Below are 17,373 nucleotides of genomic sequence, written 5' to 3'. Positions count from 1 at the left end.
TTTCATCAACCTAAATTGAATGAACACCTACTCATTGAGTGAATGTGAGTAGGTGGGGTATATTTTTTTTGCCCCAAAAGCCTTGACTAAGATCTGCTTCTGCAACTCAATAAAATTATTTTTTTTCTATTCCTCAGTAAATTAATAATTCCGTGCATCTGCATGGCATTGACACCAAGAGTCTCTATCCACACGATGTCATTGGATTCCTGTCCTCACAGCTGCCCAGAAACTTAGGGGGAAGAGTAGGAATGACGCCCTCCCTCCCTTTTTACAGATGAGAATACTGAGGCTTAGAGGTATTCTACACTGCGCCCTTCCCAGTCTTTCCTTCCTGTCTCACTTAGGGACAATTCCATCCCTGCAGTCGTCAAGACCAAAGCCTCGGAGTGGTCCTTGAGTCCAGTCTTGGCCTCACGTCGTATTCTATCCATTAGCAAGACCTGTTTGTATTCAAAATAGAAGCAGTGAAATGATGTGATGTCTAGGATTCACGCTTAAATAACACGGGAGAGGAGATGAGATGTGGATGTGAGTATAATTGAAAGATTGTCTGCAGTTTTGTTGCAGGATTGCTGGGTTCTTGTCTCACCGAGTTGAAGAATGAATCTCACGGACACAGAAGGTTGAAGTGAAGTGAAAGTTTAAGTGAAGGTGAGAGCAGGAACAGAAAGAAAAAGTTCTCAGAAGTGAGAGGGGTCCCACATCGGTTGCCACTGAGGGTTTTTAGGGCTGGTCTTTTATTGAAAACTTGACCAGGAAGCTTGTGGCCTTGAGATTCTTGGGCCGTCTTGGGTTGAGCAAGGACTATTGATAACACCCTTCATGACTTATTTCTTTGAGATCTGGTCATTTTCTGTAATTACACTGTAGCGGCCAAAGAAACTTACTCGCTAACATCTGGGGCCAGGTGGTCTGCTCGGTTCCCTTACCTCTGGTTCACCTTGTCTTAGAGCTTCTGCCTGCCAGGAATAGTCTCAGAGCCTAGTCAGGGACTCCCTGTCTCTCCCTACCTAGACCTTAACCACTTCCTTACTCAGTTTGATAATTGTGGAGGCTGTGTGATGATCCACAGAGGTTCCTTTTATTATTCCACTTTTGTTATGTTTGAAATTTTCCATGATAAAAAAATTAAATCATACAACTTCTCCCCACCTGCACCACTACCATCCTGATCCAAGCTGCCAGATCTCCTGTTGGGACTGTTTTTTTTTTTTAAGATTTTGTTTATTTATTTGAGAGAGAGAGCACGAGGAGGGGGTGGGGGAGGGGCAGAGGGCGAGGGAGAAGCAGGGTCCCCACTGAACAGGGTGCCTGACATGGGGCTCGAGCCCAGGACTCCGAGATCATAACCTGAGCTGAAGGCAGATGCTTCACCAACTGAGCCACGCAGGTGCCCCCTGTTGGGACTATTGCAGTAGCTTCTTAACTGAGCTCCTGCTCCCCTCTCACCTCCACCGCCAACCTCTGCTTTTAATCTAAACTCCCCCCCCCCCCGCCACCCCACAGCCAGTGTGATCTCATTAAAATGAAAGTCAGGCCATTTCACTCCTCTGCTTGAAACTCTCCAATGGCTCCCCATTTCATTCAGAGTAAAAGTCAGTCTTAATTAAGGGTCTTCAAGATCCTACACTATTTGCCCCCCAACGTGTTACCATTTAAACCTCATCTCCTCACACTCTTTCCCTTTGGTCATCCCATTCCAGCCATGCTGTTATTCCTCAAACCCACCAGGCAACCCTGATGCCACAGGACCTTTGCACTTGCTGCTCCTTCTGCCATGAATTATCGTCTTCCCTCCGGCATACACAAGGCTCACTTCGCCTCCTTCATGTCTTTGCTCAAATATCTCCTTTTCAGGCCTTTCTAATCACCTTATTTGAGACTGAACATCTAAATAATCCTACACACACACGCACACGCGCACACACACATACACACCATATATCTTAACCTCTTGCCCTGCTTTATTTTTTCTGCTTAGCACTTCTCACCATCTTATTTACTACAATTTGACTTATCCTGTTTATGGTCTGTCTCCACCATCAGAATGTAAGGCCTCTGCAGGCAGGGATTTTTGTCTATTTGCTGCTGTATCCCCAGCACCTGCCTGGCACATAGTAGCTACTCAATAAATACTTGTTGAATGAATGAATGATGGCACTTTAATATTCAACCCCTGCTCACCTGTCCAGGCACATCTCTCACCTCTCTCCTCCTTACCTTCTGTGCTGATGCATATTTGACAACGGAATCCCTGGGCACACACCAAGATCATTCAAACTTCTACTCTGCCTGTGGTCTGCCCTCCTCTTCCTCCTGGCCAGATCCTCAGTCTTTTAAGGCTCACACTGGACTCTCAGAGTCTCTTGTCTGTCTCCTCTACTGTTCTGAGAGACCCTTGGGATAGGAACCACGTCTAATTTTGTCTTTTTAACACATTGGCACCTAGCGGGTGCTCAATAGGTATTTAATGAATGAATAATAGTATTTGCATTTATTGAGGGCTTTCTGTGCTCAGTGTTCTCATGCTTAATCTGGACAAGAACCTATGGGGTAGGGTATCATTACTAACCCCATTTTTATGGATAAATTATGGGAGGGTCAGAGAAGTTAAGAGTGTGGCAAAGGGCAGACTGGAATTGAAAGTCTGTTCTAGGGATGCCTGGGTGGCTCAGTCGGTTAAGCGCCTGCCTTCGGCTCAGGTCATGATCCCAGGGTCCTGGGATCGAGTCCCACATCAGGCTCCTTGCTGAGCAAGGAGCCCGCTTCTCCCTCTGCCTGCCTCTGTCTCTCTCTCTCTCTGATAAATAAATAAAATCTTTAAAAAAAAAAAAAAAAAGAAAAGAAAGTCTGTTCTACGGGACTCCGGACTCTTGGCTTCCCTCTTCTCAACTTTATCGACCATGGGCAAGTCCCCGTCTCTCTGAGCCTCAGTTTCATATGACAAAGTGGGGTGACTGGTTTGATGAATACCATCCCACTCTGACCTACTGGGAGCGTCACCTCCTCTAGGGCCAAACTCAAGCCAATTTCAGTTTCCAGACGTCATCAAAGGAAAACTAAAGCTGAGAATCGAAACTGATAGCAAAAAGATTAAGCTGGGAGCCAAGCTTGTTAAGGTGGCTCCAGAACTCCCAGCTGGACTCAGTGTCCCTCAGTGCCCCTGCCGCAGCAAAGGGTCTCCAAGAAGAGGAACCCAGGTCAGCCCAGTTGCTTCCTGGTTTCCTCTTCACTCTGGCCCCTTTGCCCCCCAGGGTGCTGGCAGTCAGCTGAGGAGGAGCCCCCTTAAAGAAGTGGGTGCGCAGGGAGCTGGGTAGGTGTGTGGCTATATATCTGTGCCGCAGTGGTCCTCTGGCTCAGAGAAGGCTTTGACCATGGAGCTCTATGGCACCCCTGCCTCCAGGCTGGACTCCTTCGTGGCTCAGTGGCTGCAGCCCCACCGGGAGCAGAAAGAAGAGGTTCTGGAGGCTGTGTGGACCGTGCAAAAATTCCTGAGGGAAGAGAAATTTGAGGGGGATTGTGGACTGGTCCAGAAGGTGCAGGTGCTCAAGGTGCTCAAGGTGAGATCCGTCCCCTCCATCCCCAGAGCAGGGCCAGGCAAAAGGCAGCATGAGAGTCCTCGTCCCAGAGGATGCTGGGGACCTCTTGCCTCATTATCCTTAGCCCATGCTGCTGACATGTCAGGGCACCCCACCTAGCTGCCTGCCCCCTACCCTACTGCTGCCTTAAGCGGAACAAGACTGGTAAGGAAACTCATGATAATAGTTCGCTTTTCTGGGATGCACTAGCCTCACCCCTTAACATACACTAGCTCTAATTCATGCACCTTGTGAGGTAGGCACCATCCTTTTCCCATTTTACAGATGAGCAAAATGGAGGTTTGGAGCCTTAGGATTCGTAATGACCAAATGCAGTGCAAGGTCTCTGATTCAATCCTGGTGTGAATAGACCATCCACAAAATGCAGTTTGGGGACAAGTAGGGAAATTTTAACATGGCCTGGATATTAGATGATAGAAGGCAGTCATTGTTGATTTTGTTACGTGTAATAATTTTGTGGTTATGGCAAGGGGGAAATGCTCTCTTTGGCTGGATACAAATGCTAAAGTATTCAGAGACAAAGTTCCTTAGTATCTGTAATTACTCTAAGGTGGTTTTGATGAAGCAAATGTGGCAAGGAGTTTAAACTTGTTGAATCTAACTGGCTGGGTTTATGAGTGCTCATTGGAGTCTTTTCCTATTTTTCTATGTTTTAAGTTTTTTATTAGAAGAAGGTTTCTTTAATGGAAGCTCAGAGAGGTAAGGTGACTTGTCCAAGGTCACACAGCTAGTGGTGGACCTGGGATTTGAACCAGGATCTATCTATTCCACAGCCAGTGCTCTAGGTTTCCCCCACTGATTTTTCCCCCACACCCTTCCTTCTGCTGCTGCTTGTCCTAGCTAGAGTCAAAATTCAAGGGGTTCAAAGCTAGAAAGGCCCTAGAGGGTCAGACAGTCTTAGCCATCCCTTCGTTTAAACATTAAGGAAACTGAAGCAAAAGGTGGTGAGAGATGTCCCAAGTTCACACAGTGAGCTAGTGGCAAAGGCAGGACTAGAATTAGGGTGCCTGACTCCCATCCCAGTGCTCTAGTTCTCTCTGCAGGGCCAGCCACCTCAGGGAAGGATTTAGAAATCTCAGGTCCCCAGCCCTTCTTTACGCCCACCCCCAGCACCTAGAGCCTGAGGCCATAGGATTCAGACAGACAAGGGTTTGAACCTTGACTTCTTTCCTTCCCAACTGTGTGATCTTAGACTCCTCTTATCTCTCAAACCTTCTGTCTCATCATCATCATCATCATCTTTTCTTCCTTGTCCAGCAAAAGCCTTGTCAATGTAGGCTAAAAGATTAGCACATGGTAAATGCGCCAAACAAAAGCATTGTTATAAATTCTTGCTCTGAGTCCAGCAGACACTCCCAGCCCACCCCACCCCTAACAATCCTGAAGGTGAAGTGGATGAAAAGGGGGAAGTCCAGAGACTGGAGGATGGTACCGACAGAATCAGTTTCGATGACAGGAAGTGGTATTTACCCAGCCCTCAAATTCTGCCTGCAGACCATAGCCACTTCCCCCTTCACCAAAACCATAAAATAAAAGACACACCCCCAAAGCAATGGTAGAGGAGAAAAAAATGCCTTATTCAGGTTCTAAACCCTCTTCCCACCCCCACATAAACCCGGTGAGCTGGGCCGGTTCACATGTATGAGTGCTTATCCTTGAATGAGTCGGGTTTAAATAGATTTGGGTTGGAGCAAGTCGTGAAACTTACTCTAGAATGTTCTTTCTTCTCCACCTGGGTCTTCATTGAAAAAGGCAGGAAGTCTAGGCACAGCTTTCAGGGGGATGTGCCCTTCATCCACACACAGGGTTCCATCCCCAGCCCTGCCAAATGGGGCAGAAATGTTGGGGCCCAATGAAGGTACAGAAAGAGAATGCAAAAGGAAGGGGAAAGAAAAGATGGCAGACTTCTCCTCCTCAGAACCAGGGCCTGGCTCAGGGACTTGGGGCCTGGGAAAGAAAGAGGTAGAAGAACCACACCTTGTCTTCTGACCCTTTATCTGATTATGACTATGCCTCCTGGCCCTGAATCTACTGCCTCAGCTTTCTTATCTGTACACTGGGAACAATTACACTAGTCCCCACCTCAGTCAGTGGTGGGTGTTAGGGTTAAAAGATATTGTGTGCATAAAGGGCCTTCAATAGTGCCAGACACCGTGAGTGTTCAACCCATGATATGACCCATAGTCATATAATCAATCCACCTGCCAGGAGAGGTAGCCACCCTGAGGTCTGGGCCATCGCTAGCAAGTCCATCTCCCAACCTGGGGTGAGAAAGACAGGAGGCCACAGAGCTTTGTATACCAGAGACAAGAGGGGCTGGAGAGCAGGTCTAGACTCTCAGAACATCAAATAGACCACTTCCAAATAATCCAGCTCAGGCTCCTTCCATCCAGATGGGGAAACTGAATCCCAGGCAGAGCAGGGATGATCTAAGTCAATGAGACAAAGAAGAGGACGAGAGATACATGGCTGACTACCTGCATGCCAGGCACATGGCAAGCCCCCAGCACACCTTCTCTTACCCAACCCTCGCAAGAACCTAATGACTCGTGTTCCGTGGTTACTCTCATCTCGCAGATGAGGAATTAGGGCTCACGATTAAGGGTCACAGCTGAGAAACAAGGGCAAGTATCACGGTCAAAGTCAGGCTGCCCCATGGCCCTTATCCACCAGGCAATCCTGCTCCCCACGTTTTAATGTCATGAAATGATTCAGATGCACGGAATGCTCAGAATACCCTGTGGAGTAGGCACCAGCGGTTTCTTGGAGGAGGCATCACCCTGCAGGTGAGGACACCCCATCTCAGAAGCAATACAATGTCATAAATAAGGAGCTTGGGCTCTGGCGTCAGGCTGCCTAGATTTGGAGTCAGGCTGCCTGAGTTCAAACCCAGGCTCTGCTGGGTACTGTGTGTGACACTGGGTGAGTGACTTCTTTTGAAATCCCAGTTTTCTCGCCTGTAAAGAGGGGATGCTGGTACCACCCACCTACCCTTGTGGGAGCACTGGATGGGATAATTCACATAAAGAGCATCAGGGATCCCTTGGCACAGGCAGGGGCACGTGACGGGGCTCTGTGTTCCACAGGTAGGCTCCTTCGGGAACGGCACAGCACTCAGGAACAGCTTGGAGGTGGACCTGGTGGTGTTCCTGAGCTGTTTCCACAGCTTCCAGCAAGAGGCCAAGCAGCACCAAGCCATTCTGAATCTGATACGGACAAAGCTGTGGTATTGCCAGGATCTGCTGGCCCTTGGGCTCGAGGATGTGGAAATCGTCCAGGGAGTCCCCGATGCTCTGGTCTTCACCATCCAGACCAGGGGGACTGCGGAGCCCATCACTGTCACCATCATACCTGCCTACAGGGCCCTCGGTAAGGGGAGGGGAAGCCCATCAGACTCACACACTTGCCATCCCAGGGAGGCCTGAACTCCCTCACTTCTCTTTCACGGCCACATGCAGACCCCTGCAGTTATCTGTTCGACACACGTCCTGAGTTGGGGGCTTGGCGACCACAGGACATGGGACTGGCCCAACTCGGGCTGTTGTGTCACTCAACTTGGGAAACACTTATCAAAGAATCACGTGGATAAATATATGATCGCAAGAGGAGATGAGACCGGCGGAGGGGAAGGTGTTAGAAGGAGAGCCTGGGGTCCCTTCTGTGGCATTTATCTCGGGTGCTGTGGCCTGTCATTGTTTGGGCTTTTCCAGAAGCAGAGCCTGAGACAAGGGTGTGAGGATAAGCAGTCCCAGGAAATGCTGAGCGGGAAGTAGGGGAGAGAGACAAGGAAGGGAGGAAGCATCACAAGGTCACCATCACGAGTCACTGGGCTTCGTGCCCCTGGAGAACTCTAGGTGACAGCGCAGAGTACCCCTCAACCGAATCCCAAGTAGGATGTTTATTCCCCAATTTCCCATCACCCTTGGCTGGGTTCGTCCTCAGGCAAAGAGCCCTCAGTGTTTGGAGTAAACAGTATGAGCTACAACCCCAGATGGATCAGGTGTCATCTTGTGCCAGCTTCTCGTACCTAGAGTGGCTGCCAGGATCGGCCTTGTAGAGAAGGTGGCAGAACTGGGATCCCACTTGGGTAAGAAAGAGAGTGCCTGGATGCATTAGTGATGCATGCCACGGAGGCATACCCTTCAGCAAATGCACTTGGGGGTCCAGCTCTCTTATCTAGACCTGCTTCTCTGCTCCTGGTGTCAGGAGGTTGGAATCACTCACTGAGAAAGAAATTCCAAACAGACATTAAGGGAAACTTGGGGTGTTGGGGACTTTGAGAGAGGACAACAGTCCTTGAGTGGCCTGGGGAATGGCAAGCCCACTTTCGGTTTTCCAGAAGGACGATCAAGTAAGGCAAACCTTGATTCTCTTAAACTGTGAGGTGTCCGGTTTCCGTGGGGAGACAATCCAATGAACTAGCAGGCTCTGCACCCCCCCCACTTATCAACCTGGAGCTTCCTAAACCCCCCACTCTCTACGTTTGCTCCCTCCCACCCCAGAGCCTTCTGTTTCCAGCTCTCAGCCACAGCCTGAGGTCTATGTGAGTCTGATTGAGGCCCACGGTTACCCTGGAAATTTCTCCCCATCCTTCAGCGAGCTGCAGAGAAACTTCGTGAAACATCGGCCAACCAAGCTGAAGAGCCTCCTCCGGCTAGTAAAGCACTGGTACCTACAGGTGAGGGCGCTGCCAGGATGGGGGCACGAGGGGGCGCTGGCAAAAGGTGGGGAAGAGAAGGCCTGGGCCTGATTTGCCATCCCAGGGACCTGCATCAAGCGAGAAGATGGTAGTGGGGGAGGGGGCGGAAAATGCTAATCATTTAAACTGTAAAGTGAAATAGCGGAGAAGGTGGAGGAGGTGGAAGAGGAAAAGAGAAGGAAGGAGAAAAGTAAGGAATAGACAATATTTCCCAGGACACAAGGGTTGGTAACACCCGAGTTTTGGTCTATACTGGCGAGCATCGACTTCACTGGGTTCTCCGGATGTTAGTTAATGTCAGCTGGTTAAGGACTAACAAGAGCAAAGTTTCCGTTAATTGCATCCACACCAGTTTCGCCCACAAATAGCTGTGTTCCTATCATGATCATTACCAAGTGAATATATCCGTAACAGCTAATTTTCAGACTTCACATGTGATGGCTCGCATGGTACCAAGTATAGTGCAAAATATCCCGTGAACAAAGTCATCTAAACTTATGAAAGGAAGACTCAGAAACAAACCCAAAAGTTAGAAAGGGGGAGAAAAAAACGCTTTCTTATATATATATATAAAAAAAAAAAGCAGCGGTACCTGGGTGGCTTAATCTGTTAAGCGCCCAACTCTTGATTTCAGCTTAGGTCATGATCTCAGGGTCCTGGGGTCGAGCCCAGCGTGGAGCCCCGCACTCAGTGGGGAGTCTGCTTGGGGATTCTCTCTCTCAGTCTCCCTCTGCGCCTCCCCCCCCCACTCTCTCTCTGTCTCTCTCTCTAAAATAAATAAATAAATCTTTAAAAAAACAAAATCAGAAAATTTCCGAGGTTAATAAGTTTACAGTTACTCTGTTTGTGGTGGGGGAAAGAGCCATTTTCTTCTTACACGATTATCACATCAACCAAGGTTGTGATATATCTTCAGACATCAGTATTGCCAAAGCCAAGAATAAAACTGGTTTTGTTGGTAAGTCAATCACTTACAGAAAATGATGCGAGGTTTTGTGGCTTTGGAGACCGAGAACCCCACAGAATGATTCATTTGCTTGCTTCATCTGTTTAAGAGTGCAAAGTGTTTTCTTCCTACAGATGATAGGCACCTTTTTTTTGTAATGTCCACAGGACAATATATCAGCTTTGCTTCCAGAATCCTCCCTTCTGTTTCTGTTCAAGCCTCCTCCTTAAAACAAAAATTTGATCACATATGGTTTCTCTCTCTCTTTTTTAAAAGATTGATTGATTGGGAGAGAGAGAGAGCGCGCACGTATGCATTCGTGGCAGAGGGTCAGAGGGAAAGAATCTCAAGTAGACTCCCCACTGAGCGCGGAGCCCAACGTGGAGCTCAGTCTCACGACCCTGAGACCATGACCTGAGCCAAAATTAAGAGTCCGCCGCTTAACCAACTGACCTACGCAGGCGCACCTAGAAAGATTCTTTAGACAAGAAGTGACTGGTATTGGGGCACCTGGGTGGCTCAGTCGTTGGGCATCTGCCTTCGGCTCAGGTCATGATCCCAGGGTCCTGGGATCGAGCCTCGCATCGGGCTCTCTGCTCAGCAGGAAGACTGCTTCTCCCTCTCCCACTCCCCCTGCTTGTGTTCCTGCTCTCGCTATCTCTCTCTCTGTCAAATAAATAAAATCTTAGAAAAAAAAAAAAAAAAAAAGAAGTGACTGGTATCAGTTAAAATGCTTTCTTTTGCAAGTAAGAGAAAAACCAACTCAAACTGACTTAAACAATAAGGACAATTATCAGCTTGTGTGTGAAAACCCGTAACGGTGGGAAGGGGGCTTCAGGCACTGTTTGGTGGGATGTCCAGGCCTGTTTCCCTATAATACCCTGGGTTCTCTCTCTCTCTGTTACCTTGGACTTCAGGCCGGTTTAACCTCATGATGGCAAAATGGCCACAGCTATTCCTGCCCTCCCATCCACACACAGGAGATTTCTCTTCTTTCGGCCACCAAACCAAAGAACTGGGCTTCACTCAAGTTTAGCCAGCGTATGTCACAAGCTTCTCTTGAACTAATCACTTAGCGAGGAGAATAGATTTATGCTGAGGACCCTGTTGGGTCAGGATCCACCCTGGAGTTGAGGGGGGTGGTAATCCCATCCAAACAGCATGGCTACTATACAATGGAGAAGAAAGAAATGCTTCCTAGAGCACTTTGTGTTCCCCACAGAATCTCAGCTATTGCCAAGTTCTATAGGGAGCCTCCCACCCCTCTTTTTTTCTATCAGCTAAGAAGACTTTTCTTTAAAGGAACTCTTTCAGAAGCCCAGTACAGTAAAACTGATAGAAACGGGGCTGCTTGGCCTCACTCTTTGGGATACCTCTTCATAAGTCGATTCCAGGAGTTATGGTGTGCACACTTTGTGGGGCACCTGTTGGTGGAGAGTGCAACTCTTGCTCTTGGAGTTGTGGGTTGGAGCCCAACATTGGGTGCAAAGGTTGCTTAAAAATAAAATCTTAAAAAAAAAAAAAAGAATAGTTTGAAACCCACTGGACCAACTGAGCCCCTTACTTCTATTTTTTTAAAGATTTTATTTATTTGACAGAGAGAGACAGCGAGAGAGGGAACACAAGCAGGGGGAGTGGGAGAGGGAGAAGCAGGGAGCCCGATGCAGGGCTCGATCCCAGGACTTGATCCCAGGACTCAATCCCAGGACTCTGGGATCATGACCTGAGCCAAAGGCAGACGCTTAACCGACCGAGCCACCCAGGCGCCCTGCCCCTTAATTCTAAAACAGGGAAACCATTTAGGGCCAGAGAGGGAAAGTGAGTGGCCAAGATCATACAGTCAGCAGGCGGCAGAGCTGAAACAAGAAGTTGGAAATTTTCCAGTTTCTGGTCCATCCAGAGCGATCCTGACACAGGATCTTGGGGTCTCTCCTGTCTCTTTCAACAGTACGTGAAAGCCAAGTGCCCCAGGGCTGCGCTGCCCCCTGACTATGCCCTCGAGCTGCTGACCATCTACGCCTGGGAGATGGGTACTCAGGAAAAAGAGAATTTCAGGCTGGACAAAGGCTTCACCACAGTGATGGAATTACTCCAGGAGTATAAGTTCCTCTGCATCTACTGGACCAAGTACTACACATTCCAGAACCCAGTCATCAAGGATTTTGTCAGAAAACAGCTCAAAAGAGACAGGTACTGGGGCCCCTGTGTCCGCCACATGTCACAGAGAACAGAAAGACCAGAGGCAAAGGCGGTATCACATTTAATGGGTGGGCTTTATCAAGTAGTAAAACTGTACCGGCATCTCAAACCAACACGGGATCCATCTTAAGTTGGCCGCCTTTCAGAATCACCGGGTGGGCTGAAGGGCTGTAAGCCGTCTCCTTGCACCTTAAGGAACCCCACCTTACTTAGCTCTCTTGCTTCCAAAAGACCATTTCGGTGCATTCTAGCAACAGCATGGAAACGCGGAATCACGGAGAGCCAGGTTTCATCCCAGCTCTGCCTTTTTCTCAGCTCTGTGAGCCTCAGCTCCCCATCTGCAAAACAGGAGTTAAGTGGAACCTGTAATGCAGGCTGTTGTAAGGCTCAGAGAAATATGCAAAGGGCCTATGGTGTCTGGTCTATGGTAGATGCCGGAGAAATGTTCACTGTTGTAGCGCATGTAGCTCTATGTAGCACCAGCACCCACCCCCAACCTCTGGATCGTCACCATTTATGTGGAGGCTGGCTCAACTTCCAGCAGTCAGCACTTGCGTCCCTTTGCCTGAGGGCTTTCAGCCTCCCCCAGTGCCTGGTGGAGGCTGGTGGACAAACCTCCAGTTGCCCACAGTGGTAATCACCTCAATACAAACCCTTCATCGGTGTTCTTCCCTTCCTGTCTCCCTCTCCCACTCCCTTACTGGTACTTCCTGACCTGTCCTTCCGAGTCAGCCACTGGCACTCAAATCCTTCTGTTGGGATCTGCTTCTGGGGAAACCCAACCTGAGACAACTCTTTATATTAGAAGCTCTAGGTCAGTGCAAGCAATATCCCAAGAATGTATGAATGTTGGGCCTTTTTTTTTTTTTTAACAAGGAAGAAAAACCCAGTCTCCTGAAGAAGAGAGGATTTATTATAACGATGCCCAGAAATTTGAGGTTGAAAACCATCAGGACCTGAGGCAAACCTGTAGACACCCCCTTCCTCTGCCACTCCCTCTCACGGTCCACATGCCCTCTTTCCTCTGAGAAGCCTCTGCTTCTCTCCCACACCTGCCCTGCTCCGCTCTTACTTCTCTTTGATGAGGGACCTCCATCATCCTTGGTCCAAACCCCAGAGGGAACCAGTCTACTCATTGGGCCCAGGCCCTACATGTTGGGTCGCCTGGCCGGTCACTTTGAGTCAGGTGATCTTACCCTATAGGACAGCCCCCTATTTCAGGCAGGGCTATTTCAGGGATGCAGGGATGTTGGGAGTAGCAAGCATAGAGCCTACAGTGTGTCCCGCACACTCCCGTAGTAAACTGTCACATTCTGTCATAGAAAAAAAATCACAGCTTCCTCCTAAGCCAAAAGCTCCTGCGGGGCAAGAGCCAGGTCTTAATCATGGGCTTGGCATCCAACACATGTGGTCACCCCAAGCAACCGAAAGAGGCTGTTAGACCCCCTTCAAGCCAATATTCTTTAAGTATTAATTGACCATTTATATATAAGAGAGACACTTGGTGGGAGCCCAAACTTTCTCTGCTGAAGCAGACCAGATAGGTAAGAACACCCATTTGCTGGGGCGCCTGGGTGGCTCAGTTGGTTAAGTGAGTGCCTTTGGCTCAGGTCATGATCCCAGGGTCCCAGGATCGAGCCCCACATCAGGCTCCCTGCTCTGCGGAGGAGCCTGCTTCTCCTTCTCCTTCTGCCTGCCGCTCCCCCTGCTTGTGCTGTCTTTCTCTGTCAAATAAATAAATAAAATCTTAAAAAAAAAAAAAAAGAATACCCATTTGCTGGCTGTAAGAACTTAGAGAAGTCTGTGCCTCAGTTTCCTTATCTGTGAAATGGGGACAGCAGTAACAGCAATAACAATAGTCTCTCCCGGGGCGCCTGGGTGGCTTAGTCGGTTAAGCATCCGACTCTTGATTTCAGCTCAGGTCATGATCTCAGGGTCCTGGGATTGAACCCCACATCTGGCTCTCACTCAGCAGGAGTCTGCTTGTTTCCCTCTTCCTCTACCCCTCCCCCTGCTCATGCATTCACTCTCTCTCTCTCTCTTAAATAAATAAATCTTTAAAAAAGAAAAAAAAAAAGAAACCAACAGTCTCTCCCTCTTAGAACTGTTATAAGGATTACAATAAAAAAAATTTAAAAAAAAAAGAACTGTTATAAGGATTAAAACAGGTTAATTCACACAGGGCTTGACCCAGTGCCTCAATAACTATCAGTAGTTGGTGGTGGTGGTGTTTCTATTATCCAAAGCAATTCAGCAGCCTTGGCCTCAAACTTACATATGTGTCCTGCTCAGCAAAACAAAAGCCCTGGACTTAAGAGGCCGCCTGCCTGAGTGGGCATCTATTATGGCTACAGCATGCCCTTGGGGATCTCAACACTCCACATGCCGAAAAGGAATTCTTGCAAATATAATCATCCCCTTTCTGTTCCTCTCCAGCAATGTTCTTGGGCCCTCCTGGACTGATGGCCCCGGGGCTCTGGACCCAGCATATGCTCAGTGGTTTGATTAGATGACTGCTTGAGTAGGCTTCTTTCTGGCTTGCGGGCCTCCAGACCGGAAAGAGCCTGGGAACACCCTCTCCCTGTGTTGCAGGCCCATCATCCTGGATCCAGCTGACCCCACCCACAATGTGGCCGAAGGGTACAGATGGGACATAGTCGCTCAGAGGGCCTGCCACTGCCTGAAACAGAACTGTTGTTATGACGACAAGGAGAACCCGGTCCCCAGCTGGACCATGAAGGTAATGCCTCCTCTGTGGGGCTTTCAGGGGCTTGAAGCTCAGAAGGAGGTAACTGCACAGAATTTACCTATTTACCTTCTGTGTTGATGGCGCCAACAAGGCTTTACAGCCAGACAGGTCTGGCTGCAACACCCAGCAGCTCTGTGAACTTGGGGACGTTTTGCAACCCTCTGAGCCTCAGATTGCTTCCTTTCAAAGTCATGTTCTCCTTTTTCTTTCTCTTTCCCATAACCTACTGGAGAATCGGTCATGCTCCCGATCACGGAGCACATGAGCTAAGGCCAGGCAAGTGAATTCAGCAGCTGTTTTGTGCCAGCACTGGGGGCTGGTAGGGACAAGCAGCAGTGGTGCCGAAGTCAAACATGGCTCCTACTCTCAAAGAACTCACTGGATTTTGGTAGGAAGCAAGCCCTTGAAACAAATTTGCACGGAACTGCTGGAAAGAAAATAATTGCCAGGGGGGCGCCTGGATGGCTCAGTTGGTTAAGCGACTGCCTTCGGCTCAGGTCATGATCCTGGAATCCCGGGATCGAGTCCCGCATTGGGCTCCCTGCTCGGCAGGGAGTCTGCTTCTCCCTCTGACCCTCTTCCCTCTCGTGCTCTCTATCTCTCATTCTCTCTCTCTCAAATAAGTAAATAAAAATCTTAAAAAAAAAAAAGAAAAGAATTGCCAGGGGAATTACTCAGGGAAAAAAAAAAGCTAAATAATATTATTATGTAATGGCAAACCTACCGTGCAGTCAAAGATCATAATAATCAATTTTATCCTATTCCTATTGTACTTAATAACTTGTCAAGCACTTGCCCCAGGACAAGTGTGTAAAAGAGAGAGGTCAAGTATTTTTATTATCACTATCTTGAATGTTAGCATCCCCGTTTTACAGATGAAGAAACCGAGGCTCAGAGAGGTTACGTGAATTAACCAAAATCACACGCTAAGAGCAGAGTCAGGATTTACACCCAGGCCAGGTCTTTGTGGGGCCCACCAGCCAAGTGAGGCCCACAGACAGACTGTAAAGTATATGCCTCTGGATTTTTCCTGAATATAAAAACCATTGTGCAAAGATGTTTATCTTGAAACATCAGAAGACATGGGAATTCTGGGCCTGTATTCTTTCTGGAAAAGATCAGCTAGGGGTCCTGCCCTCCCCAGCACCTTCCAGGTGCTGTTCTTCAGCCACCAGGGACTCCCAGACCCTTGAGCATGACCTCTGGTGGTGGCGAAGAACAGACTTTGGAGTCTGACTGACCTCGGTTCAAATACCTGCTATGCTCCTCCCTACCTCTGTGATGGTCAGTAAGTCACTTAACCCTGCTCAACCACAATTTCCTCATCTGTACAAGGGGATAATAGGAACCAACCTCATAGGGCTGGTGTGAGAATGAAAGGCATTCAGAAGAGTGTGACAGGCGCCCAGTACAGGGCCTGGAAGGTGGTCGGCACAACCCAAATGTGTTGCTGCTGCTGTTAGAAACATGGGGACAGGTGAGGGGAACCTTCGCACGTCAGGCAGAGGAGTGTGGAATAACCGCCTCTCCCTCTTCTCTCCCTTCCAGAGGGCACGAGACATCCAAGTGACAGTAGAACAGTGGGGTTACTCAGACTTGATCCTTAAGGTGAACCCTTACGAGCCCATAAAGAAGGTTCAACAGAAGATCTGGCAGACCCGGGACTCCATGGGCCTGCAGCATCTGTCCTTCCAGGAGCCTGGTGGCAAGCGACAGCTCCTCAGTAGCCAGTGCTCCTTGGCTGATTACAGCATCTTCTTCAACATTTGCCTCTGTCTGGTGGAGACCACCTCCCTCGAGATCCAGGTCTTTGTGAAGAATCCCGATGGGGGGAGCCGTGCCTATGCCATTGACCCCAAAAGCTTCATCCTGGGCCTGAAGCAGCAGATTGAAGACAAGCAGGGGCTGCCCAGAAAGCAGCAGCAGCTAGAGTTCCAAGGTCAAGTTCTGCAGGATTGGTTGTCTTTGTACAGCTATGGGATCCAGGACAGTGACACCCTTATCCTCTCCAAGAAGAAAGCTGAAATGTTTCCATTTCCACCCAGCTAACCCAGGACTCAGCATATCAACCACTTCTTCCAGCTCTCGCCTGGGGAGGTGCCATGTCTTCACCAGCTTTGTACATAGTTAGCCTAGCCCTGCCAGTGGGAGAATGAGGAGGGATGTGAGACACTTGGTATACAAAGGACAATGGCCAGACCACATAGGACGACAGGATTCTGACCCACACAACCTCTGCAGCCCCCAGCCTGGGAAGCCAAACCACCACCTCCGCAGCAGTCAACCCCGAATCGTCAGGACTTGGTCACTAACTGTCAGCTTTCCCTAATTCCACCTCACTTCCAACTTAGAACCAACCAGAAAAAGCCAAATAAGCCCCCTAACCAATCACAGTGAGGACGCCCTGCTTCTAGTTAGCCACCTACTGCTTCCCCATGCCGACAGCTTCAATCAGGACGTACCTGAAGCCTTCTCTTTTTTCCACTACAAAGCTTTTTGCTTGGAGTCTCCGCCAGTCTGCAGGAGACAGTGGCTGACTCCCTTGCAATAGGAAGCTGGGAATAAATAACCTTTGTTTATTCTCTTTTGGATGGTCTTAATCTCTTTCCACGGGTGCTAATGCTGTCCTGGTGATTCTTGCTGAATCATTTGAGCCGCCTAATTCTGGGAAATGAGGATTGCAGGGAAACTGAGATGTTGGGAGGCAAAGTCAGGGACAGGGAGGATGATGAAGCGTAAAACAACTCTCTCAACTCCCGATGCACACACACAAACAGTACATAACGGTCCAAGGACATTAGGAAAAGAACAGTACCTCTATCATCAGAGGACTTCATGTGATCAGGTTTACTCCATTCACCCAATAAAAAGTTTCATTCCCCCCCTCCCCTTGCCCTGGTTCCTTTTTAAATATATTTTTTAAAGATTTGATTTATTTGTCAGAGAGAGGGGGAGGGCCTGCGCAGGAGGAGGGGGAGGAGCAGAGGCAGAAGGAGGAGGGCGGGCGAACGGGCGGGGGAAGGGGCGGGGAGATCCCAGGACCCTGGGATCATGACCTGAGCCAAAGGCAAGTGCTTAACCAAGACTGAGCCACCCAGGCGCCTTCCTTTGGTTAATTTTTGACGGACACAACAATCCAAATTTTAACAAGTTCCCTATGGTGTTTCTCATGCCTAGA

At 48.8% G+C, this 17,373-nt stretch overlaps 1 protein-coding gene across 1 annotated transcript; it reads left to right on the top strand.

Annotated features, from left to right (window-relative positions):
• The first annotated feature begins 3,132 nt into the window (after window positions 1-3,132).
• Window positions 3,133-16,777, top strand: OASL (2'-5'-oligoadenylate synthetase like). The gene is made up of 6 exons (XM_027577403.2): window positions 3,133-3,563; window positions 6,689-6,971; window positions 8,105-8,280; window positions 11,196-11,437; window positions 14,039-14,186; window positions 15,744-16,777. The coding sequence occupies exons 1-6, from the start codon at window positions 3,378-3,380 to the stop codon at window positions 16,242-16,244; spliced, it is 1,536 nt and encodes a 511-aa protein (XP_027433204.1). The 5' UTR covers window positions 3,133-3,377; the 3' UTR covers window positions 16,245-16,777.
• The last annotated feature ends 596 nt before the right edge of the window (window positions 16,778-17,373 follow it).

This window comes from Zalophus californianus, chromosome 14 (genome assembly GCF_009762305.2).
Source record: "Zalophus californianus isolate mZalCal1 chromosome 14, mZalCal1.pri.v2, whole genome shotgun sequence".
NCBI lineage: Eukaryota > Metazoa > Chordata > Mammalia > Carnivora > Otariidae > Zalophus > Zalophus californianus.
This window is presented reverse-complemented; position numbering and strand designations above follow the sequence as displayed.